This window comes from Lissotriton vulgaris, chromosome 1_1, assembly GCF_964263255.1.
Source record: "Lissotriton vulgaris chromosome 1_1, aLisVul1.2, whole genome shotgun sequence".
In the NCBI taxonomy this organism is placed as follows: Eukaryota; Metazoa; Chordata; class Amphibia; order Caudata; family Salamandridae; genus Lissotriton; species Lissotriton vulgaris.
In genome coordinates this window covers 881,282,993-881,308,528 of record NC_141685.1, presented here as the reverse complement: position 1 = coordinate 881,308,528, position 25,536 = coordinate 881,282,993, and the positions used below count along the sequence as shown (strand labels likewise).

The following is a 25,536-nucleotide window of genomic DNA, read 5'->3' as shown; positions in this document are numbered from 1 at the left end:
CTGGGAGTCCTGTGCACACCCCCCTCCTATGTCTCGGCACTGCTGGGAGTCCTACGCACACCCCCATCCTATGTCTGGGCACTGCTGGGAGTCCTACGCACACCCCCTCCTATGTCTGGGCACTGCTGGGAGTCCTATCCAGCCACCCCTCCTATGTCTGGGCACTGCTGGGAGTCCTACGCATACTGCCCTCCTATGTCTGGGCACTGCTGGGAGTCCTATTCAGCCACCCCTCCTATGTCTGGGCACTGCTGGGAGTCCTATCTAGCCACCTCTCCTATGTCTGGGCATTTCTGGGAGTCCTGTGCACACCCCCCTCCTATGTCTGGGCACTGCTGGGAGTCCTACGCACACTCCCCTCCTATGTCTGGGCACTGCTGGGAGTCCTTTGCACACCCCTCTCCTATGTCTGGGCACTGCTGGGAGACCTACGCACACACCCCTCCTATGTCTGGGCACTGCTGGAAGTCCTATCCAGCCACCCCTCCTATGTCTGGACACTGCTGGGAGTCATATCTACACCCCCTCCTATGTCTGGGCACAGCTGGGAGTCCTACGCACACATCCTCCTATGTCTGGGCACTGCTGAGAGACCTACGCACACACCCCTCCTATGTCTGGGCACTGCTGGGAGTCCTGTGCACACCCCCCCTCCTATGTCTCGGCACTGCTGGGAGTCCTACGCACACATCCTCCTATGTCTGGGCACTGCTGAGAGACCTACGCACACACCCCTCCTATGTCTCGGCACTGCTGGGAGTCCTACGCACACATCCTCCTATGTCTGGGCACTGCTGAGAGACCTACGCACACACCCCTCCTATGTCTGGGCACTGCTGGGAGTCCTGTGCACACCCCCCTCCTATGTCTGGGCACTGCTGAGAGTCCTATCCAGCCACCACTCCTATGTCTGGGCACTGCTGGGAGTCCTATCCAGCCACACCTCCTATGTTTGGGCACTGCTGGGAGTCCTACGCACACCCCCTCCTATGTCTGGGAATTGCTGGGAGTCCTATCCAGCCACCCCTCCTATGTCTGGGCACTGCTGGGAATGCTACGCATACTCCCCTCCTATGTCTGGGCACTGCTGGGAGTCCTAACACACCCTCTTTTATGTCTGGGCACTGCTGGGAGTCCTATCCAGCCACCCCTCCTATGTCTGGGCACTGCTGGGAGTTCTATGTTCACCCCTCTCCTATGTCTGGGCACTGCTGGGAGTCCTACGCACACCCCCCTTCTATGTCTGGGCACTGCTGGGAGTCCTACGCACACCCCGCTCCTATGTATGGGCACTGCTGGGAGTCCTATCCAGCCACCCCTCCTATGTCTCGGCACTGCTGGGACTTCTGCGCACACCCCCTCCTATGTCTGGGCACTGCTGGGATCCTATGCACACCCCCCTCCTATGTCTGGGCACTGCTGGGAGTCCTATCCAGCCACCCCTCCTATGTCTGGGCACTGCTGGGAGTCCTATCCAGCCACCCCTCCTATGTCTGGGCACTGCTGGGAGTCCTGTGCACACCCCCCTCCTATGTCTGGGCACTGCTGGGAGTCCTAAGCACACCCCCCTCCTATGTCTGGTCACTGCTGGGAGTCCTACGCACACCCCCCTCCTATGTCTGGGCACTGCTTTGAGTCCTATCCAGCCACCCCTCGTATGACTGGGCACTGCTGGGAGTCCTATCTACACCCCCTCCTATGTCTGGGCACTGCTGGGAGTCCTATCAAGCCACCCCTCCTATGTCTGGGCACTGCTGGGAGTCCTACGCACACCCCCTCCTATGTCTGGGCACTGCTGGGAGTACTATCCAGCCACCCCTCCTATATCTTGGCACTGCTGGGAGCCCTGTGCACACCCCCCTCCTATGTCTGGGCACTGCTAGGAGTCCTACGCACACCCCCTCCTATGTCTGGGCACTGCTGGGAGTCCTGTGCACACCCCCCTCCTATGTCTGGGCACTGCTGGGAGTCCTACGCACACCCCCCTCCTATGTCTGGGCACTGCTGGGCGTCCTATCCATCCTCCCCTCCTATGTCTGGGCACTGCTGGGAGTCCTATCCAGCAACCTCTCCTATGTCTGGGCACTGCTGGGAGTCCTGTGCACACCCCCCTCCTATGTCTGGGCACTGCTGGGAGTCCTGTGTACACCCCCCTCCTATGTCTGGGCACTGCTGGGAGTCCTACGCACACCCCCTTCCTATGTCTGGGCACTGCTGGGAGTCCTAGGCACACCCCCCTCCTATGTCTGGGCACTGCTTGGAGTCCTATCCAACCACCCCTCCTATGTCTGGGCACTGCTGGGAGTCCTACGCACACTGCCCTCCTATGTCTGGGCACTGCTGGGAGTCCTGTGCACACCCCCCTCCTATGTCTGGGTACTGCTGGGAGTCCTATCCAGCCACCCCTCCTATGTCTGGGCACTGCTGGGAGTCCTAGGCACACTGCCCTCCTATGTCTGGGCACTGCTGGGAGTCCTATTCAGCCACCCCTCCTATGTCTGGGCACTGCTGGGAGTCCTATCTAGCCACCTCTCCTATGTCTGGGCATTGCTGGGAGTCCTGTGCACACCCCCCTCCTATGTTTGGGCACTGCTGGGAGTCCTGTGCACACCCCCCTCCTATGTCTGGGCACTGCTGGGAGTCCTACGCACACTCCCCTCCTATGTCTGGGCACTGCTGGGAGTCCTGTGCACACCCCTCTCCTATGTCTGGGCACTGCTGGGAGACATACGCACACACCCCTCCTAGGTCTGGGCACTGCTTGGAGTCCTATGCACACCCTCCTCCTATGTCTGGGCACTGCTGGGAGTCCTACGCACACCCCCTTCTATGTCTGGGCACTGCTGTGAGACCTACGCACACCCCCTTCCTATGTCTTGGCACTGCTGGGAGTTCTACCCAGCCACCCCTCCTATGTCTGGGCACTGATGGGAGTCCTATCTACACCCCCCTCCTATGTCTGGGCACTGCTGGGAGTCCTATCCAGCCAGCCCTCCTATGTCTGGGCACTGCTGGGAGTCCTACGCACACTCCCCTCCTATGTCTGGGCACTGCTGGGAGTCCTGTGCACACCCCTCTCCTATGTCTGGGCACTGCTGGGAGACCTACGCACACCCTCCTCCTATGTCTGGGCACTGCTGGGAGTCCGATGCACACCCCCCTCCTATGTCTGGGCACTGCTGGGAGTCCTACGCACAACCCCCTCCTATGTCTGGGCGTCCTATCCAGCCACCCCTCCTATGTCTGAGCACTGCTGGGAGTCCTACGCACACCCACCTCTTATGTCTTGGCACTGCTGGGAGTCCTATCCAGCCACCCCTCCTATGTCTGGGCACTGCTGGGAGTCCTTTCCAGCCACCCGCTCCTATGTCTGGGCACTGCTGGGAATCCTGTGCACAACCCCCTCCTATGTCTGGGCACTGCTGGGAGTCCTACGCACACCCCCTACTATGTCTGGGCACTGCTGGGAGTCCTAAGCACACGCCCTCCTATGTCTGGGCACTGCTGGGAGTCCTATCCAGCCACCCCTCCTATGTCTGGGCACTGCTGGGAGTCCTATCCAGCCACCTCTCCTATGTCTGGGCACTGCTGTGAGTCCTGTGCACACCCCCCTCCTATGTCTGGGCACTGCTGGGAGTCCTGTGCACGCCCACTCCTATGTCTGGGCACTGCTGGGAGTCCTGTGCACACTCCCCTCCTATGTCTGGGCACTGCTGGGAGTCCTGTGCACACCCCCTCCTATGTCTGCGCACTGCTGGGAGTCCTACCCACACCCCCCTCTTATGTCTGGGCACTGCTGGGAGACCTACGCACACCCCCTCTTATTTCTGGGCACTGCTGGGAGTCCTACGCACACCCCCCTCCTATGTCTGGGCACTGCTGGGAGTCCTACGCACAACCCCCTCCTATGTCTGGGCATCCTATCCAGCCACCCCTCCTATGTCTGGGCACTGCTGGGAGTCCTACGCACACTCTCCTCCTATGTCTGGGCACTGCTGAGAGTCCTACGCACACCCCCTCTTATTTCTTGGCACTGCTGGGAGTTCTATCCAGCCACCCCTCCTATGTCTGGGCACTGCTGGGAGTCCTATCTACACCCCCCTCCTATGTCTGGGCACTGCTGGGAGTCCTATCCAGCCACCCCTCCTATGTCTGGGAACTGCTGGGAGTCCTATCCAGCCACCCCTCCTATGTCTGGGCACTGCTGGGAGTCCTGTGCACACCCCCCTCCTATGTCTGGGCACTGCTGGGAGTCCTGTGTACACCCCCCTCCTATGTCTGGGCACTGCTGGGAGTCCTACGCACACCCCCTTCCTATGTCTGGGCACTGCTGAGAGACCTACGCACACACCCCTATTATGCCTGGGCACTGCTGGGAGTCCTGTGAACCCCCCCCCTCCTATGTCTCGGCACTGCTGGGAGTCCTACGCACACCCCCCTCCTATGTCTGGGCACTGCTGGGAGTCCTACGCACACCCCCCTCCTATGTCTGGGCACTGCTGGGAGTCCTACGCATACTGCCCTCCTATGTCTGGGCACTGCTGGGAGTCCTACGCATACTGCCATCCTATGTCTGGGCACTGCTGGGAGTCCTATTCAGCCACTCCTCCTATGTCTGGGCACTGCTGGGAGTCCTATCTAGCCACCTCTCCTATGTCTGGGCATTGATGGGAGTCCTGTGCACACCCCACTCCTATGTCTGGGCACTGCTGGGAGTCCTACGCACACTCCCCTCCTATGTCTGGGCACTGCTGGGAGTCCTGTGTACACCCCTCTCCTATGTCTGGGCACTGCTGGGAGACCTACTCACACACCCCTCCTATGTCTGGGCACTGCTGTGAATCCTATCCAGCCACCCCTCCTATGTCTGGACACTGCTGGGAGTCATATCTACACCCCCTCCTATGTCTGGGCACAGCTGGGAGTCCTACGCACACCCCCCTCCTATGTCTGGGCACTGCTGAGAGACCTACGCACACACCCCTCCTATGTCTGGGCACTGCTGGGAGTCCTGTGCACAATCCCCTCCTATGTCTCGGCACTGCTGGGAGTCCTACGCACACCCCCCTCCTATGTCTGGGCACTGCTGGGAGTCCTGTGCACACCCACCTCCTATGTCTCGGCACTGCTGGGAGTCCTACGCACACCCTCCTCCTATGTCTGGGCACTGCTGAGAGTCCTATCCAGCCACCACTCCTATGTCTGGGCACTGCTGGGAGTCCTATCCAGCCACACCTCCTATGTCTGGGCACTGCTGGGAGTCCTACGCACACCCCCTCCTATGTCTGGGAATTGCTGGGAGTCCTATCCAGCCACCCCTCCTATGTCTGGGCACTGCTGGGAATGCTACGCACACTCCCCTCTTATGTCTGGGCACTGCTGGGAGTCCTAACACACCCCCTTTTATGTCTGGGCACTGCTGGGAGTCCTATCCAGCCACCCCTCCTATGTCTGGGCACTGCTGGGAGTTCTATGTTCACCCCTCTCCTATGTCTGGGCACTGCTGGGAGTCCTACCCACACCCCCCTTCTATGTCTGGGCACTGCTGGGAGTCCTACGCACACCCTGCTCCTATGTATTGGCACTGCTGGGAGTCCTATCCAGCCACCCCTCCTATGTCTGGGCACTGCTGGGAGTTCTGCGCACACCCCCTCCAATGTCTGGGCACTGCTGGGATCCTACGCACACACCCCTCCTATGTCTGGGCACTGCTGGGAGTCCTAGGCACACCCCCCTCCTATGTCTGGGCACTGCTGGGAGTCCTATCCAACCACCCCTCCTATGTCTGGGCACTGCTGGGAGTCCTACGCACACTGCCCTCCTATGTCTGGGCACTGCTGGGAGTCCTGTGCACACCCCCCTCCTATGTCTGGGCACTGCTGGGAGTCCTATCCAGCCACCCCTCCTATGTCTGGGCACTGCTGGGAGTCCTAGGCACACTGCCCTCCTATGTCTGGGCACTGCTGGGAGTCCTATTCAGCCACCCCTCCTATGTCTGGGCACTGCTGGGAGTCCTGTGCACACCCCCCTCCTATGTTTGGGCACTGCTGGGAGTCCTGTGCACACCCCCCTCCTATGTCTGGGCACTGCAGGGAGTCCTACGCACACTCCCCTCCTATGTCTGGGCACTGCTGGGAGTCCTGTGCACACCCCTCTCCTATGTCTGGGCACTGCTGGGAGACATACGCACACACCCCTCCTAGGTCTGGGCACTGCTTGGAGTCCTACGCACACCCCCCTCCTATGTCTGGGCGTCCTATCCAGCCACCCCTCCTATGTCTGGGCACTGCTGGGAGTCCTATGCACACCCTCCTCCTATGTCTGGGCACTGCTGGGAGTCCTACGCACACCCCCTTCTATGTCTGGGCACTGCTGTGAGACCTACGCACACCCCCTTCCTATGTCTTGGCACTGCTGGGAGTTCTACCCAGCCACCCCTCCTATGTCTCGGCACTGATGGGAGTCCTATCTACACCCCCCTCCTATGTCTGGGCACTGCTGGGAGTCCTATCCAGCCACCCCTCCTATGTCTGGGCACTGCTGGGAGTCCTACGCACACTCCCCTCCTACTCCTATGTCTGGGCACTGCTGGGAGTCCTGTGCACACCCCTCTCCTATGTCTGGGCACTGCTGGGAGACCTACGCACACCCCCCTCCTATGTCTGGGCACTGCTGGGAGTCCGACGCACACCCCCCTCCTATGTCTGGGCACTGCTGGGAGTCCTACGCACAACCCCCTCCTATGTCTGGGCGTCCTATCCAGCCACCCCTCCTATGTCTGAGCACTGCTGGGAGTCCTACGCACACCCACCTCTTATGTCTTGGCACTGCTGGGAGTCCTATCCAGCCACCCCTCCTATGTCTGGGCACTGCTGGGAGTCCTTTCCAGCCACCCGCTCCTATGTCTGGGCACTGCTGGGAATCCTGTGCACAACCCCCTCCTATGTCTGGGCACTGCTGGGAGTCCTACGCACACCCCCTACTATGTCTGGGCACTGCTGGGAGTCCTAAGCACACGCCCTCCTATGTCTGGGCACTGCTGGGAGTCCTATCCAGCCACCCCTCCTATGTCTGGGCACTGCTGGGAGTCCTATCCAGCCACCTCTCCTATGTCTGGGCACTGCTGTGAGTCCTGTGCACACCCCCCTCCTATGTCTGGGCACTGCTGGGAGTCCTGTGCACGCCCACTCCTATGTCTGGGCACTGCTGGGAGTCCTGTGCACACTCCCCTCCTATGTCTGGGCACTGCTGGGAGTCCTGTGCACACCCCCTCCTATGTCTGCGCACTGCTGGGAGTCCTACCCACACCCCCTCTTATGTCTGGGCACTGCTGGGAGACCTACGCACACCCCCTCTTATTTCTGGGCACTGCTGGGAGTCCTACGCACACCCCCCTCCTATGTCTGGGCACTGCTGGGAGTCCTACGCACAACCCCCTCCTATGTCTGGGCATCCTATCCAGCCACCCCTCCTATGTCTGGGCACTGCTGGGAGTCCTACGCACACTCTCCTCCTATGTCTGGGCACTGCTGAGAGTCCTACGCACACCCCCTCTTATTTCTTGGCACTGCTGGGAGTTCTATCCAGCCACCCCTCCTATGTCTGGGCACTGCTGGGAGTCCTATCTACACCCCCCTCCTATGTCTGGGCACTGCTGGGAGTCCTATCCAGCCACCCCTCCTATGTCTGGGCACTGCTGGGAGTCCTATCCAGCCACCCCTCCTATGTCTGGGCACTGCTGGGAGTCCTGTGCACACCCCCCTCCTATGTCTGGGCACTGCTGGGAGTCCTGTGTACACCCCCCTCCTATGTCTGGGCACTGCTGGGAGTCCTACGCACACCCCCTTCCTATGTCTGGGCACTGCTGAGAGACCTACGCCCACACCCCTCCTATGTCTGGGCACTGCTGGGAGTCCTGTGCACACCCCCCTCCTATGTCTCGGCACTGCTGGGAGTCCTACGCACACCCCCCTCCTATGTCTGGGCACTGCTGGGAGTCCTACGCACACCCCCCTCCTATGTCTGGGCACTGCTGGGAGTCCTACGCATACTTCCCTCCTATGTCTGGGCACTGCTGGGAGTCCTACGCATACTGCCCTCCTATGTCTGGGCACTGCTGGGAGTCCTATTCAGCCACTCCTCCTATGTCTGGGCACTGCTGGGAGTCCTATCTAGCCACCTCTCCTATGTCTGGGCATTGATGGGAGTCCTGTGCACACCCCACTCCTATGTCTGGGCACTGCTGGGAGTCCTACGCACACTCCCCTCCTATGTCTGGGCACTGCTGGGAGTCCTGTGCACACCCCTCTCCTATGTCTGGGCACTGCTGGGAGACCTACTCACACACCCCTCCTATGTCTGGGCACTGCTGTGAATCCTATCCAGCCACCCCTCCTATGTCTGGACACTGCTGGGAGTCATATCTACACCCCCTCCTATGTCTGGGCACAGCTGGGAGTCCTACGCACACCCCCCTCCTATGTCTGGGCACTGCTGAGAGGCCTACGCACACACCCCTCCTATGTCTGGGCACTGCTGGGAGTCCTGTGCACACCCCCCTCCTATGTCTCGGCACTGCTGGGAGTCCTACGCACACCCTCCTCCTATGTCTGGGCACTGCTGGGAGTCCTGTGCACACCCACCTCCTATGTCTCGGCACTGCTGGGAGTCCTACGCACACCCTCCTCCTATGTCTGGGCACTGCTGAGAGTCCTATCCAGCCACCACTCCTATGTCTGGGCACTGCTGGGAGTCCTATCCAGCCACACCTCCTATGTCTGGGCACTGCTGGGAGTCCTAGGCACACCCCCTCCTATGTCTGGGAATTGCTGGGAGTCCTATCCAGCCACCCCTCCTATGTCTGGGCACTGCTGGGAATGCTACGCACACTCCCCTCTTATGTCTGGGCACTGCTGGGAGTTCTAACACACCCTCTTTTATGTCTGGGCACTGCTGGGAGTCCTATCCAGCCACCCCTCCTATGTCTGGGCACTGCTGGGAGTTCTATGTTCACCCCTCTCCTATGTCTGGGCACTGCTGGGAGTCCTACCCACACCCCCCTTCTATGTCTGGGCACTGCTGGGAGTCCTACGCACACCCCGCTCCGATGTATTGGCACTGCTGGGAGTCCTATCCAGCCACCCCTCCTATGTCTGGGCACTGCTGGGAGTTCTGCGCACACCCCCCTCCAATGTCTGGGCACTGCTGGGATCCTACGCACACCCCCCTCCTATGTCTGGGCACTGCTGGGAGTCCTATCCAGCCTCCCCTCCTACGTCCGGGCACTGCTGGGAGTCCTATCCAGCCACCCCTCCTATGTCTGGGCACTGCTGGGAGTCCTGTGCACACCCCCCTCCTATGTCTGGGCATTGCTGGGAGTCCTAAGCACACCCCCCTCCTATGTCTGGGCACTGCTGGGAGTTCTACGTTCACCCCCTCCTATGTCTGGGCACTGCTTTGAGTCCTATCCAGCCACCCCTCGTATGTCTGGGCACTGCTGGGAGTCCTATCTACACCCCCTCCTATGTCTGGGCACCGCTGGGAGTCCTATCAAGCCACCCCTCCTATGTCTGGGCACTGCTGGGAGTCATATCTACACCCCCTCCTATGTCTGGGCACAGCTGGGAGTCCTACGCACACCCCCCTCCTATGTCTGGGCACTGCTGAGAGACCTACGCACACACCCCTCCTATGTCTGGGCACTGCTGGGAGTCCTGTGCACACCCCCCTCCTATGTCTGGGCACTGCTAGGAGTCCTACGCACACCCCCTCCTATGTCTGGGCACTGCTGGGAGTCCTGTGCACACCCCCCTCCTATGTCTGGGCACTGCTGGGAGTCCTACGCACACCCCCCTCCTATGGCTGGGCACTGCTGGGCGTCCTATCCATCCTCCCCTCCTATGTCTGGGCACTGCTGGGAGTCCTATCCAGCCACCTCTCCTATGTCTGGGCACTGCTGGGAGTCCTGTGCACACCCCCTCCTATGTCTGGGCACTGCTGGGAGTCCTGTGTACACCACCCTCCTATGTCTGGGCACTGCTGGGAGTCCTACGCACACCCCCCTCCTATGTCTGGGCACTGCTGGGAGTCCTACACACACTCCCCTCTTATGTCTGGGCCCTGCTGGGAGTCCTGTGCACACCCGTCTCCTATGTCTGGGCACTGCTGAGAGACCTACGCACACACCCCTCCTATGTCTGGGCACTGCTGGGAGTCCTACGCACACCCCCCTCCTATGTCTGGGCACTGCTGGGAGTCCTACGCACCCCCCCCTCCTATGTCTGGGCACTGCTGGGAGTCCTATCCAGCCACCCCTCCTATGTCTGGGCACTGCTGGGAGTCCTACGCATACTGCCCTCCTATGTCTGGGCACTGCTGGGAGTCCTATTCAGCCACCCCTCCTATGTCTGAGCACTGCTGGGAGTCCTATCTAGTCACCTCTCCTATGTCTGGGCATTGCTGGGAGTCCTGTAAACACCCCCCTCCTATGTCTGGGCACTGCTGGGAGTCCTATCCAGCCACCCCTCCTATGTCTGGACACTGCTGGGAGTCATATCTACACCCCCTCCTATGTCTGGGCACAGCTGGGAGTCCTACGCACACCCCCCTCCTATGTCTGGGCACTGCTGAGAGACCTACGCACACACCCCTCCTATGTCTGGGCACTGCTGGGAGTCCTGTGCACACCCCCCTCCTATGTCTCGGCACTGCTGGGAGTCCTACGCACACCCCCTCCTATGTCTGGGCACTGCTGGGAGTCCTGTGCACACCCCCCTCCTATGTCTCGGCACTGTTGGGAGTCCTACGCACACCCTCCTCCTATGTCTGGGCACTGCTGGGAGTCCTATCCAGCCACACCTCCTATGTCTGGGCACTGCTGGGAGTCCTACGCACACCCCCTCCTATGTCTGGGAATTGCTGGGAGTCCTATCCAGCCACCCCTCCTATGTCTGGGCACTGCTGGGAATGCTACGCACACTACCCTCCTATGTCTAGGCACTGCTGGGAGTCCTAACACACCCTCTTTTATGTCTGGGCACTGCTGGGAGTCCTGTGCACACCCCCCTCCTATGTCTGGGCACTGCTGGGAGTCCTACGCACACCCCCCTTCTATGTCTGGGCACTGCTGGGAGTCCTACGCACACCCCGCTCCTATGTATGGGCACTGCTGGGAGTCCTATCCAGCCACCCCTCCTATGTCTCGGCACTGCTGGGAGTTTTGCGCACACACCCCTCCTATGTCTGGGCACTGCTGGGATCCTACGCACACCCCCCTCCTATGTCTGGGCACTGCTGGGAGTTCTATCCAGCCACCCCTCCTATGTCTGGGCACTGCTGGGAGTCCTATCCAGCCACCCCTCCTATGCCTGGCACTGCTGGGAGTCCTGTGCACACCCCCCTCCTATGTCTGGGCACTGCTGGGAGTCCTAAGCAAACCCCCCTCCTATGTCTGGGCACTGCTTGGAGTCCTACGCACACCCCCCTCCTATGTTTGGGCACTGCTTTGAGTCCTATCCAGCCACCCCTCGTATGTCTGGGCACTGCTGGGAGTCCTATCTACACCCCCTCCTATGTCTGGACACTGCTGGGAGTCCTATCAAGCCACCCCTCCTTTGTCTGGGCACTGCTGGGAGTCCTACGCACACCCCCTCCTATGTCTGGGCACTGCTGGGAGTACTATCCAGCCACCCCTCCTATATCTGGGCACTGCTGGGAGTCCTGTGCACACCCCCCTCCTATGTCTTGGCACTGCTAGGAGTCCTACACACACCCCTCCTATGTCTGGGCACTGCTGGGAGTCCTGTGCACACCCCCCTCCTATGTCTGGGCACTGCTGGGAGTCCTACGCACACACCCCTCCTATGTCTGGGCACTGCTGGGCGTCCTATCCATCCTCCCCTCTTATGTCTGGGCACTGCTGGGAGTCCTATCCAGCCACCTCTCCTATGTCTGGGCACTGCTGGGAGTCCTGTGCACACCCCCCTCCTATGTCTGGGCACTGCTGGGAGTCCTACGCACACCCCCTTCCTATGTCTGGGCACTGCTGGGAGTCCTAGGCACACCCCCCTCCTATGTCTGGGCACTGCTGGGAGTCCTATCCAACCACCCCTCCTATGTCTGGGCACTGCTGGGAGTCCTGGGCACACCCCCCTCCTATGTCTGGGCACTGCTGGGAGTCCTACGCACACCCCCTTCCTATGTCTGGGTACTGCTGGGAGTCCTAGGCACACCCCCCTCCTATGTCTGGGCACTGCTGGGAGTCCTATCCAACCACCCCTCCTATGTCTGGGCACTACTGGGAGTCCTGTGCACACCCCCTCCTATGTCTGGGCACTGCTGGGAGTCCTATCCAGCCACCCCTCCTATGTCTGGGCACTGCTGGGAGTCCTAGGCACACTGCCCTCCTATGTCTGGGCACTGCTGGGAGTCCTATTCAGCCACCCCTCCTATGTCTGGGCACTGCTGGGAGTCCTATCTAGCCACCTCTCCTATGTCTGGGCATTGCTGGGAGTCCTGTGCACACCCCCCTCCTATGTTTGGGCACTGCTGGGAGTCATGTGCACACCCCCCTCCTATGTCTGGGCACTGCTGGGAATCCTACGCACACTCCCCTCCTATGTCTGGGCACTGCTGGGAGTCCTGTGCACACCCCTCTCCTATGTCTGGGCACTGCTGGGAGACATACGCACACACCCCTCCTAGGTCTGGGCACTGCTTGGAGTCCTACGCACACCCCCCTCCTATGTCTGGGCGTCCTATCCAGCCACCCCTCCTATGTCTGGGCACTGCTGAGAGTCCTATGCACACCCTCCTCCTATGTCTGGGCACTGCTGGGAGTCCTATTCAGCCACTCCTCCTATGTCTGGGCACTGCTGGGAGTCCTATCTAGCCACCTCTCCTATGTCTGGGCATTGATGGGAGTCCTGTGCACACCCCACTCCTATGTCTGGGCACTGCTGGGAGTCCTACGCACACTCCCCTCCTATGTCTGGGCACTGCTGGGAGTCCTGTGCACACCCCTCTCCTATGTCTGGGCACTGCTGGGAGACCTACGCACACCCCCCTGCTATGACTGGGCACTGCTGGGAGTCCGACGCACACCCCCCTCCTATGTCTGGGCACTGCTGGGAGTCCTACGCACAACCCCCTCCTATGTCTGGGCGTCCTATCCAGCCACCCCTCCTATGTCTGAGCACTGCTGGGAGTCCTACGCACACCCACCTCTTATGTCTTGGCACTGCTGGGAGTCCTATCCAGCCACCCCTCCTATGTCTGGGCACTGCTGGGAGTCCTTTCCAGCCACCCGCTCCTATGTCTGGGCACTGCTGGGAATCCTGTGCACAACCCCCTCCTATGTCTGGGCACTGCTGGGAGTCCAACGCACACCCCCTCCTATGTCTGGGCACTGCTGGGAGTCCTAAGCACACGCCCTCCTATGTCTGGGCACTGCTGGGAGTCCTATCCAGCCACCCCTCCTATGTCTGGGCACTGCTGGGAGTCCTATCCAGCCACCTCTCCTATGTCTGGGCACTGATGTGAGTCCTGTGCACACCCCCCTCCTATGTCTGGGCACTGCTGGGAGTCCTGTGCACGCCCACTCCTATGTCTGGGCACTGCTGGGAGTCCTGTGCACACTCCCCTCCTATGTCTGGGCACTGCTGGGAGTCCTGTGCACACCCCCTCCTATGTCTGCGCACTGCTGGGAGTCCTACCCACACCCCCCTCCTATGTCTGGGCACTGCTGGGAGACCTACGCACACCCCCCTCCTATTTCTGGGCACTGCTGGGAGTCCTACGCACACCCCCCTCCTATGTCTGGGCACTGCTGGGAGTCCTACGCACAACCCCCTCCTATGTCTGGGCATCCTATCCAGCCACCCCTCCTATGTCTGGGCACTGCTGGGAGTCCTACGCACACTCTCCTCCTATGTCTGGGCACTGCTGGGAGTCCTACGCACACCCCCTCTTATTTCGTGGCACTGCTGGGAGTTCTATCCAGCCACCCCTCCTATGTCTGGGCACTGCTGGGAGTCCTATCTACACCCCCCTCCTATGTCTGGGCACTGCTGGGAGTCCTATACAGCCACCCCTCCTATGTCTGGGCACTGCTGGGAGTCCTATCCAGCCACCCCTCCTATGTCTGGGCACTGCTGGGAATCCTGTGCACACCCCCCTCCTATGTCTGGGCACTGCTGGGAGTCCTACGCACACCCCCCTCCTATGTCTAGGCACTGCTGGGAGTCCTGAGCACACCCCCTCCTATGTCTGGGCACTGCTGGGAATCCTATCCAGCCACCCCTCCTATGTCTGGGCACTGCTGGGAGTCCTATCCAGCCACCTCTCCTATATCTGGGCACTGCTGTGAGTCCTGTGCACACCCCCCTCCTATGTCTGGACACTGCTGGGAGTCCTGTGCACGCCCCTCCTATGTCTGGGCACTGCTGGGAGTCCTGTGCACACTCACTCTTGGGCACTGCTGGGAGTCCTGCGCACACCCCCCTCCTATGTCTGGGCACTGCTGGGAGTCCTACACACACCCCCCTCCTATGTCTGGGCACTGCTGGGAGTCCTATCCAGCCACCCCTCCTATGTCTGGGCACTGCTGGGAGTCCTACGCACACCCCTTCCTATGTCTGGGCACTGCTGGGGGTCCTACACACACCCCCTTCCTATGTCTGGGCACTGCTGGGAGTCCTATCCAGCCACCCCTCCTATGTCTGGGCACTGCTGGGAGTCCTACGCACCCCCCCCCCCTCCTATGTCTGGGCACTGCTGGGAGTCCTATCCAGCCACCCCTCCTATGTCTGGGCACTGCTGGGAGTCCTATCTACACCCCCTTCCTATGTCTGTGCACTGCTGGGAGTTCTACGCACACCCCCCTCCTATGTCTGGGCACGGATTGGTGTCAGTACAACGCGATGTATTACAACGCGTTCCGTTACAATGCGTTTTTTACATCGCAAATACCATTACAATGCATGCCATTACAACGCATGGCATTACATAGCAGATACTTTTACAACGCATGGCATTACATCGTAAGTATAGGTAAGTATATCTTTTTTAAAAAAAATGTAATAAAGTTAATTAAATTAATTTAAAATAATAAAAATAATATAACATTTTTAAAACAGTAATTAATTTAATTATAGTAATTTAATTAATATTAAAATTGATATTAATGTAATATATGTAAAATAATATAATTAATGATATATAAAAAATGTATAAATAGAAAATAATATAATGTAATTAATAACAATAAATATAATTATAATTTAATTAAGTTATAAATAATACATAATATAATTATATTTAATAAAATTAAAAGAATTTAATTAATTAAACATTTTTAAATAATATAATTTAATTATAATCGTTTATTAATACAATTAAATTAATAATTGTAAATATAGTTATTATTTTAATTAAATTAAATAAAATTAATTTAATTAATTTAATTTATATAAAGTCGTAATACCCCTGTACCCCAAAAAACAAACCCAGCCAAAAAACCTAAAAACACCCCTGTACCCCAAAACCCAAACCCTGCCCTAAAACCTAAAAACACCCCTGTACCCCAAAACCCAAACCCTGCCCTAAAACCTAAAAACACCCCTGTACCCCAAAACCCAAACCCTGCCCTAAAACCTAAAAACACCCCTGTACCCCAAAACCCAAACCCTGCCCTAAAACCTAAAAACACCCCTGTACCCCAAAACCCAAACCCTGCCCTAAAACCTAAAAACACCCCTGTACCCCAAAACCCAAACCCTGCCCTAAAACCTAAAAACACCCCTGTACCCCAAAACCCAAACCCTGCCCTAAAACCTAAAAACACCCCTGTACCCCAAAACCCAAACACTGCCCTAAAACCTAAAAACACCCCTGTACCCCAAAACCCAAACACTGCCCTAAAACCTAAAAATACCCAAACACCCCAAAACATATACATCAGTACCCCAAAACATATACTCCTATACTCATACTTATTTTAAAAAATACTTAAATTAATATATTTAATTTATAATATTTAAAAACGAAATAAATATTTTTAAATAATTAATAATAATTAAATCAATTATAAAATATTAAATAAAATAAAAAAAAAAATTAAATACTTACCAATACTTACGATGTAATGCCATGCGTTGTAATAGCATCTGCTATGTAATGCCATGCGTTGTAATGGCATGCATTGTAATGGTATTTGCGATGTAAAAATCGCGTTGTAACGGAACGCGTTGTAAAAGATGCGTTGTAGTGGTAACACACCCTGGGCACTGCTGGGAGTCCTATCCAGCCACCACTCCTATGTCTGGCACTGCTGGGAGTCCTATCTACACATCCCTCAGATGTGAGCAACGTACCCCAAAATTAATTGTGTGTGTACGGCTCGTATCACTATTGCAATGGTGATATAGGCGAGCGTGTAACGCACCGTACCCCAACTTTAATGGCGTGTTTGCGGCTCATATTACTATTGCAATGGTGATATAAGCCAGCGTGAGACGCACCGTACCCCAAATTTAATGGTGTGTGTGCGACTCGTATCACTATTGCAATGGTGACATACGTGAGCGTGTGAAGCACCATCCCCCAACATTAATGGCGTGTGTGCGGCTCGTATCACTATTGCAATAGTGATATATGCGAGCGTGTGACGCACCGTACATGTACACTTCCGTTGCTGCGGTACGTTGTACTCACCGTCTGCGCCGTCGTCTGTTTCTGTGCACCAGGTTGTAGGCGTACAGGACTGGGATGACACGGTCGATGGGGTTCATGGCGTGTCTGTCCCGTACCGGGGTGCGGTTCGGACCGGACTCAGCTTTTACGGTGGTTTTCAGCTCCCGTAGCAATAGGGTCGTACGGAGTGTCATCGAGACGAATCGTACTTGCTGGGCCGGAAACTGCTGCCTGTTTACGTACGGGGTCGTATGGAGTGTCGCCGAGACGAATCGTACTTGCTGGGCCGGAAACTGCTGCCTGTTTACATACGGAGGGCGCATACAGCGTAACCTTGATATGTAGCAAATGTATTTTTGGTTCGTAGTTCATCGTACGTACGGGGATGGTGTAGGTGTACGAATCGTATGGTAAAAACGGACCGTACTGCGATTCGTAGGGGATTTTACCGGATCCGACTTGACCCAATAATGTTTTTCTGCAGTTTTTATTTCAAACCCAGATCTTGCACTATCAAAGCCCTCTTGAATAAACACTCCATAAGACAATGCACAAAGGCACTTTATATCCATCAATGTCTAGCCTCTAATAAAATAATAGCGACAGTTTATACTCATCTCAGATCTCTGATCAAGATCAGGAACACTTATGAGCATGGCTATAAGTGATTTGTCTGGGCTTATTTTTAATTTAGTAGGAGCACATAGTGAACCTGTTTATTTGAGATTTTTCTTCTCCTTTCCTCACACTTGTTGTTTGTTTAATGTATTTACCCGTGTAGGAGGGCCCTGGATATGCATGTTCAAATATCATTAAATTATTTTTATTTATGACGATTGCTAAAATATGGAACTGCTTAAGCATTATGTCATTTTAATCTCAATATTTTTAACTATCTGTATTGTTTTGCATTTCTTGATATTGTATTGTAATGTATTATTTTGTACTTTTATGGCGAAATTTTAACGAGACTAAAGAAAGGTATTTCAATCAAATCAAGAATTACTCAGTGTTGCTGTGACTCACTCAGTTGCATACTCAGTTACGCTCAGTCATTCTCCCTCACTCACTTACATTCATCCTCACACATACTCGCTCTTACTGTTACTCATTTCCACTCACTCTGACTCACTCCTTCACTGACTCTTTCTCACTTTAACTCGCTCACATAGTCACTCCGACATGCCCACAGTGCTGGCATGGCACAGGCCCCTTCATGTACCTGTGTCAGCAATCAGACAGTGTCCCTAGCCGGGCCAGAGGCGGGTCTGCATTTTATTATTATTATACCAAGGGTGACTAATTGTTCACTCTTGATATAATAAAAGGGTCAGAAAACAAGAAGAGTGTTGTGCAGCTGTGGGGTTCATAAAGGAGAGCCGCCACTGGTCCAGGGATCAAATGTGAGGGCCCACCATCTGATGCAATGAATATCGCACCTAATAAAATCAGACGCCCCCGTGCTTGGAAATTATTGGTTATGATCATTATCGGCTACTCTGAGCTATCCCATCAAAAACTGGGCATAACAGACAGATTTTGGAACTTTCAATCGAAACAGGGCGGTCAGATGACCTTTACTAACACTAACACTAGGAGAGAGAGTGTGTGATGTGTGTGTTTACTCGTCCATCCTGGAGCAAGGGGAGGGATATTTTAACAATCAACCAAAGGATCTCATTGGAGTGAGTCCGTGCATTCACACTCCCTCCCACCTCTACCGGGTGCGATGAAATAGTCCTTACTCACACGGCATAAACTGCCTGGAAACAGAATCAACAATACTGAGAACCAATAATACAACATCTTTATAAATGTATTTTCGCATCGTCATTCATTGTTATTTTTACTTAATAGTTAATTGACACCAACTGTACAGAGGGTGTCAGATAGAGCTCTAATTGACAGGATCCCATTGGCCGAAAGGGCATGAGCTGGCATTGAAGGGGGTACTGGAGCTTTTCATTGGCATGAGCCATGTGCAGCCCAAAGGGTCAGTTCTAGGATGCTCTGCTGCGAGCGGTGCAGCTTGCTAGCCAGTAACAAAGAGAGGAGGGATGGGCAATGAAGCACTGCCACCTACAGATGTCCACAGGAGACGGTCTACCGAATTGAACAAGTGGCTCAGTAGGAGGTTCGAGCAAGAAGGTCAGGCCGCACAGGGCAGTTTCTGTCTACACCCCACAGGTGCCGAAAAAATACATTTGCTGGATAGGGGAAAAGGAGGATGCCTAATTGTTAGTAGACTGTCCCCATCAAAGAGTCCGGGACAGGAGAGAGAGGGCAGCTGCTCCATCACTCTCACCAGGCAACAACAAATGACATTTAAAGGAGCAGCAAGGGTAGCAGCAAGGGTGCCCAGGGTTCATGACGTCTTGGAGAATACCATAATATACTAGCACAAGCACATTCTCAGGGATTGATAGAACCTCTCTGGACCTGCTATCACCTGCTCAGCCTTGCCTGCAAGTCAGTGAGCCTGAGGAGTTGCAATGAATGGAGGATGGGGCAGTTTTCGGTCATAGATAAGGCAAACATTCACATTTGTGATTCAGCCGTGTGAAGGCTCTTTACGTCACTTAACTCACCCTCATTCTTTTGCATGTTTCTTCCTTAGTATTGTTTTGTTATTGATTTATATTTTGGATACCAACATCCTTGTTCCTTTGTGTCTGGTGAATGTTGCTAGTGATTGGTTTGCCTCCTGTTCGACTGTCGTACAAATGACATTCTTGAGTGGTTTTTGTCAGAACAGTGGAACGTTTATAAAAAGGGGCGCAGCACAAAATTGTTTTAATTCATCAACTTTCTAGAGCACTGACATGAAAGCACAGAACATTGTGTGATATGATACAAAAAGGAGAGGCAAAAGGAAACTGCATCAGCATTATTATGAATGTGAATCAGAAGCAAGTCGTTGCTTGTTATTAGTAGTGTAGCAACAATGCCATGGGCCATGGTGCAAGTAAGGAAGGGGCCCTCTTATGTTGTTGCGGTAGTAAAATACCGAGGGGCAGATGGCGCATTGCTGGAGTTGCGTCGCAAGTGCGACGCAGCTCCAGCAAGTCTCGGGGTGCCCTATCTCTAACATGCTGCGTCAATCCTTGCGCCTGCTTCAAGCAGGCGCAGGGTTTTGACGCAGCATGGCCCTAAAAGTGATTTCACTCAGCCACTTTTAGGAGGCGTTCCTGCACCGGAACGCCCCCCCCCCCCCCCCCCCTGCGCAGGAACGCCTTCTTGTGGCGCAGGGCTTTGCAACGTGACGCATCTCCCAGATGCGTGCCGTTGTAAGTACCCCGCACCATGGCACTGGATTTGCGCCGCCGCTGCATCACAAAAGTGACGCAATGGTGGCGTAAAGGAGGTGCAAGGGGCTTGTAAATCTGCCCCAGAGATTGTTAGGGTTCAATGAGGCCCACATGGCTCTGGTGTCACTGCACCTGCTGTAGCTATGCCCCAGCTTGCTAGAAGGAAACAACGGAATGTAAAGAAACAGCGAAGCAGACAGAGAGGAAGGGGTGCTTATGGGCATGGCACAAGAAGGACAGAAAATAAAAGTGAGCGAAGGGAGTATGGGTGGGGGGTGCACAAGTGATAAAGTGGAGTTTTGCCTGGACATCCGAAAAATATTGTACAGTAGCACATAGAAAACAAAAAGAGAAAGGAAGCCTGCAGATAGAACAACGAGATGGAGAAACAGGAGTGCCTGTTAGGAAAAGAGCAGTGAATGATTAGAAGTTGGCTGTTGGCGCGCTTGGAGTCCAGGAAAGATGAAAGAGTATTAGCGCGAGCGAGCAACATCGCGCCAGGTTGGAGAGTAGGGTCTTGGCAGAGGGAAAGTCAATAAACCCCCTGGCAGTGCCTGAGATCGGGCAATGCCTTTGACTTGATTTGTGGCATCCTGGCAGATCTCCGAATAAAACTACTCAGCTCAGCTCCAGTTCTAGAGTGCGAGGCCGGCCAGTCAGCCACATCCTACATGTTTCCATGCCTCTCTTTCCCTGCAGGGAGAGGAGTCAGTATGCTTGTGAAAAGAGGGTTTCTAAATCACCCTGCATCCTGCAACCCCGTCGTGCACAGGTCAGCCCTCATGACAACTCCTAGCAGAGGCATTCAATGCCTCACCAGATGTATTCTCCAAGAATGGCTCGCGTGAGCAAAATGCAGAAGCTTAACTGCATGGTGGCCTCTTGGTCCACTAATAATTATTGTCCGCTGCTGGCTGCTTCCATCTCTTGGGCCGCTGCTGCATAAACGAGTCAAGATAAGGAGCCCTCTGAAGGGACAGGCTCAGCTCTATCATTTTATTTCAAAGGGAAGCCAATGCACTACTAAAACGTGTTACTGCAAGGAGAGCGACCCCCCTGCAACTCTCCTACAGCCCTCTGTGATGACCAACTAAATGCTGCCGCCCACCCTTGTCCTCATCGGTCTGTCCCACCCCCAGGGCCGGACTGGGAATGCAAACCGGCCATAGCAATTAAGTCTGACCGGCCGCGGGGGTGGGGGAGAAGGAGGGGGCTTGGGTTCTCTGGTGGGATCACTGCTGCTACTTTTGGTACAGGGGGCCGATAGTGCAGTACTGCTGCAAAACCTGCCCCCTGTACCGAAACCGGACCCCTGCCAGTCCAAAACCGGCCCCCAGCCTTCCGGCCGACATGGAAAATGCCCGGTGCTGGCTATGGCCAGTCCGGCCCTGCCTACCCCCAGCCATTGAAGTGCATGCAGTTTTGCTAACTGCTCCCAGGGGCACTGTTCATGCGCCCCAAAAGCCACCGGGTCAATGGTACTCTATTTCAGCATTCCCTCTCATGTGACGTCACTGCTGTAGCCTGCGCCTCGCCCTGCTGGCACCCACAGGAGGACACCTCCAAAGTTCATCGCAGTTCACCTAAGAGGGCATATTCAGCAGACTGTCTCGGATTAGTAATTTGTTCTCAGCTGCTCCTTGCTTTTATTCCTTGTTCTTGCCAGTCACCCCAGGGTGACTGGCGCAGCCGCACCCCTTGCACCCATTAACACCCGCCACCCCTGCCAGAACCGTCTGCAGTGAGGAAAAGAGCCGCCCAAGCGATCACTGCAGAGAAGGACCGACTGTCGACATGACCTCCACTCAGAGCCCCCGCTCTCACAGGTGAGTGACAACTGCCCTCTGTCTTCAGCCGACATCCACCCTCATTCCTCATGCCTCCTCTTCTTAACCCTTTCTTTGCCACTATTTCTGGTGGGTTGGTGTCTGTACAAATCAGAGGTATCTTTTTGTGAAGATGATGGGATCTCCCTGGACCTCGCGCCCCATCCTTACAAACAACGGGGAGGCTTCTAAACCTTTCGAGCGCTGGTAGTAGGCTCATAGGCGCTACATGGAAGCCAGTCCACAGGTGTTTGTGGGCTGAGGGCACAGGCATGTTGGGTATGTGCGGGGAATGCAGCATTTTTCGGACTGCATGGAGTAAGTTACTGACTGGGAGAGAAATAATTTCCTTACCTTAGATAGGGAACAGACCGGAGTGGTTGTCTTTGGTAACCCTTCCCAAAGACAGGGGTGGTGATCGTCTCAGGGGTGGTGATCGTCACAACTAGGGACATACCCAATCCCAGTGTAAGAGGCAAGAAACTAGGGATCGTATTTGATTCCAAGGTGACCTTTAAACCCCAAATACCGCGACTGATCTCCCAAAATATCTAACCGACAAAGTACATAGAGTTCAGAATGCGTCAGTGATTCAAAACGTAAGTGCCGGGACCCTCCTGTGGAGCCCACTGCAGTCTACACCACCCACTGCCTCTGCCAGCGCTGCCAATGACAGAACCAACACATGTACCAACTACCGCACTCCTACAGGGTGACAGTTCAGACTATTCCAGGCACCCAGAGCTATAATTATGTCTTGGGTGGCGTGTATTAGTTGTTTTTAATGTGCATTGAATTAACAACTGTTGTTGTGCTCATCTATAAATTAGACAGATTGTCATAAGTGCTTGTGTTGACAAGTGCTGGTGCTGAGCACTGGAAACCACTGGCTCAAAGTAAGCACTGGAATGTGGCGGGTAGACTGGTCCTTGGACTTAAGTGCAGATCGTCAATCTCAAATCATCTTGGCTAGCTTCACTGGATTCCAATGGCAAATAGGCAGTGGCGGCTGGCTTGTACCGAAGGCGGTGAGTAGGGCACAAATAAATTCTCTTACCTTCGCAGAACGACGTCCTCCTCCCTCGGTGTCTTCCAGGAAGCTCCAGATGCAGGAAACTGTAATACCCAATTCTGGCGCTGCTCTGACACCATGAAAGCAGCGCCAGGATTGGATAGAGCAGGCTCTCCCAGCGCTCCTCAGAGCAGTGGAGGCTTGCGCTTTCTCTAACCCAGCAATATAAGACAGCTTGGTTAGAGAACTTTAAAATGTGCATGTCTGGCTGGTCGTCCCAAGACGGGCAATCAAAGAGATAAGCACATTTAAAAGTGCACAGCTCCCTGCTACTGCCACTCAACAGTTCTGGTTCCCACCCGCCTTGACAATTAGGAATATCTCCTTTCTGCCAACCACTGTTCATTTTAGAAAGACAGATCATAAAGCTGTAATGCGAGTTCCTGTTTTTCATTTTTAAACAACAGCTGTAATGATGATCCCTCACCAGCCTTCCACATTGGCTCGTGGCAGAAGGCACTATGATGCCACAACTCAACTGTAATAAGTTATTACAGTTGAGCAGCTATATAATTTGTTTTGACGGGTGACTAAAGACATCACAACTCGACTGTAGAAAGGAAATGAGAACAAATATTTATACACTGACTAGCTTACCCGTCGCGCGTTGCTGCGATCTCAGAAGAAAGGAAATTTAAGGAAACTTGTTATGATAACATTCAATTTACATTGTGTCATTTTTATTAAAACGTATTCATTTTAATATGGAAAACATTTCAAAGTGTCTTTTTAATTCAGTTTATTCATTCGAGTGCTTGTGGATACACGCTATTTTTTGTTTTTCCGTCTGGTGCGTACACAAATAAATCAGCTGGCCACATAGAGTTGTCCATGTGAGAAGCACGGATTCTCCAAATCTAGTCCACACACTTGCAGCGATTGTCCTTGTGCTTTGTTGATGGTTATTGCAAAAGCGAGTCGCACCGGAAACTGTAAACGTTTGAATTCAAATGGCATATCTGTTGGGATCATTGAAATACGTGGCAACAATACATCTTCGCCGTTGAATTTCCCATTTAAAATTATAGCTTCGATGACATTGTTACTCATCTTTTTCACCGAAAGTCTTGTACCGTTGCATAGTCGTGGTGGATTGATGTTTCAGAGAAGAATGGTAGGCACGCCAATTTTTAATGTTAAAATGTGAGGGGGTCCGATATTTAACAAATTGTTATGCCAGAAACCTTCGCGGGAGTGTACTCAACAACTTCCCAAAGTTTCATGGCGATCGGATGAATGGTGTAGTAATGCATAAAGGACAAACAGACAGGCAGACAGAAAGACATACATTCGTTTATATATATATATAGATTGTAGACTGCCCTGTATACTAATCAGGCCCACATGAATTATGTGGCAGGGGAAGACCAAATGATGGGCTGACAATATATTTGGTGGCAAGAAAAGGCAAATTATGCAGCGTAATGTGACACATTTTGCAGTAGTATCTCCTCATTATTTTATCCTTTTTAAACATGTTAACACCATCTTGGAAAAGGAAACACCCCAATAGTACCAGTTTGACTCCTAAATACAGTAATAAGCAACAGAAAAGTGACAAGTCAAACTTTACGTCGGGCTGGACCCTGCATTTCAACACGTGCACCTGCATTTTTAGTAACTTTTGAGCCGTTCGAGCTAGAAACAAGTTGTTTTGTTAAATTCTGAAGATCACGGGTTATGTGACAAATGCGGAAAAATCCACAATTATGCGGAAACTACAGCGTCCACAAAATTGTATAATTCCAGTGGACCCCGATTATAATTTATCATTTATACTTGCACGATGTTGGGGTGATCCAGGCATCTTCTACAAGGACAGCAGGGAGTGAGAGAAGGGAGTTTTTAGGATAGGGCTTCTTTGCCATGTGCGTGTGTGGAGTGTTTGCTGTAGTTAACTCGCTGCAGAGATTAGCAGAGACTAAGGTTATATATTGTCATTGGGGAGCTCATGTTTCCCTCTCAACTATGCCAAAAGCTGCATTCTCGCGCCCTCGTGTGGACATTGGTGATGATGACAGAAGCAAACTGATAAGAAGTAATGTTAATGTGGCGCCAGCCCTGAATTTTTAGATTCTTTGATAAAGTTGTTGTTTGCAAAGACAGGTTTAGTGCTCCTTCCCAAACTGTAATAGGAAGGGGGAAGGACTGAAGTTGAGGTTTCACTGGCTTGCGCACAGGTTGAAAGTGCCTGCCTTCAAAGTTTTTGTTTCTTTTCTAATATTTGATCTGCTGTGGAATTTCCTGCTGGCTGCTCCAGTACAAGGATTTTCAGAGTCCAAGTGAACTGGTAGTTACTTCCCCACAAATTAAGCACTGGCTGTAGTATCTCAAGCAGCTTGGCAGTGTTCGTGCGTTAGAGGGCAGTGTAATATTACATGCTACCTCACAGTGTAAACGCACTAGAGGAACGTTTGATATCGCAGGTAGCATAAAAATACACGCACCCAAAAAAACCAAAAAGACAGTGTAGTATAATATAATATGCAACCTCAAGTGGCTTGTGCATTAGGGGAAAGTGTAACACCAGATTATCCCCAGATCCCTCCTGTCCTCGTCCTATTCATTACAGCAAGTGAGATAGTCCCATCTCACCAGCAGAAGAAAACAACAAAGGAATGCCGGCCCTACCCCACCACTG

General features: G+C 54.0%; 1 protein-coding gene across 1 annotated transcript in view; it reads left to right on the top strand.

Moving 5' to 3' along the window:
* Nucleotides 1-21,667: 21,667 nt before the first annotated feature.
* The window catches only part of LOC147748085 (heme oxygenase 1-like), a 54,228-nt gene continuing 50,359 nt past the window's right edge, over nucleotides 21,668-25,536 (top strand). Inside the window, exon 1 of the mRNA XM_086958525.1 lies at nucleotides 21,668-21,823. Coding sequence (XP_086814651.1) covers nucleotides 21,792-21,823 — 32 coding nt within the window. The 5' untranslated portion in view covers nucleotides 21,668-21,791. The remainder of the gene's footprint in view (nucleotides 21,824-25,536) is intronic.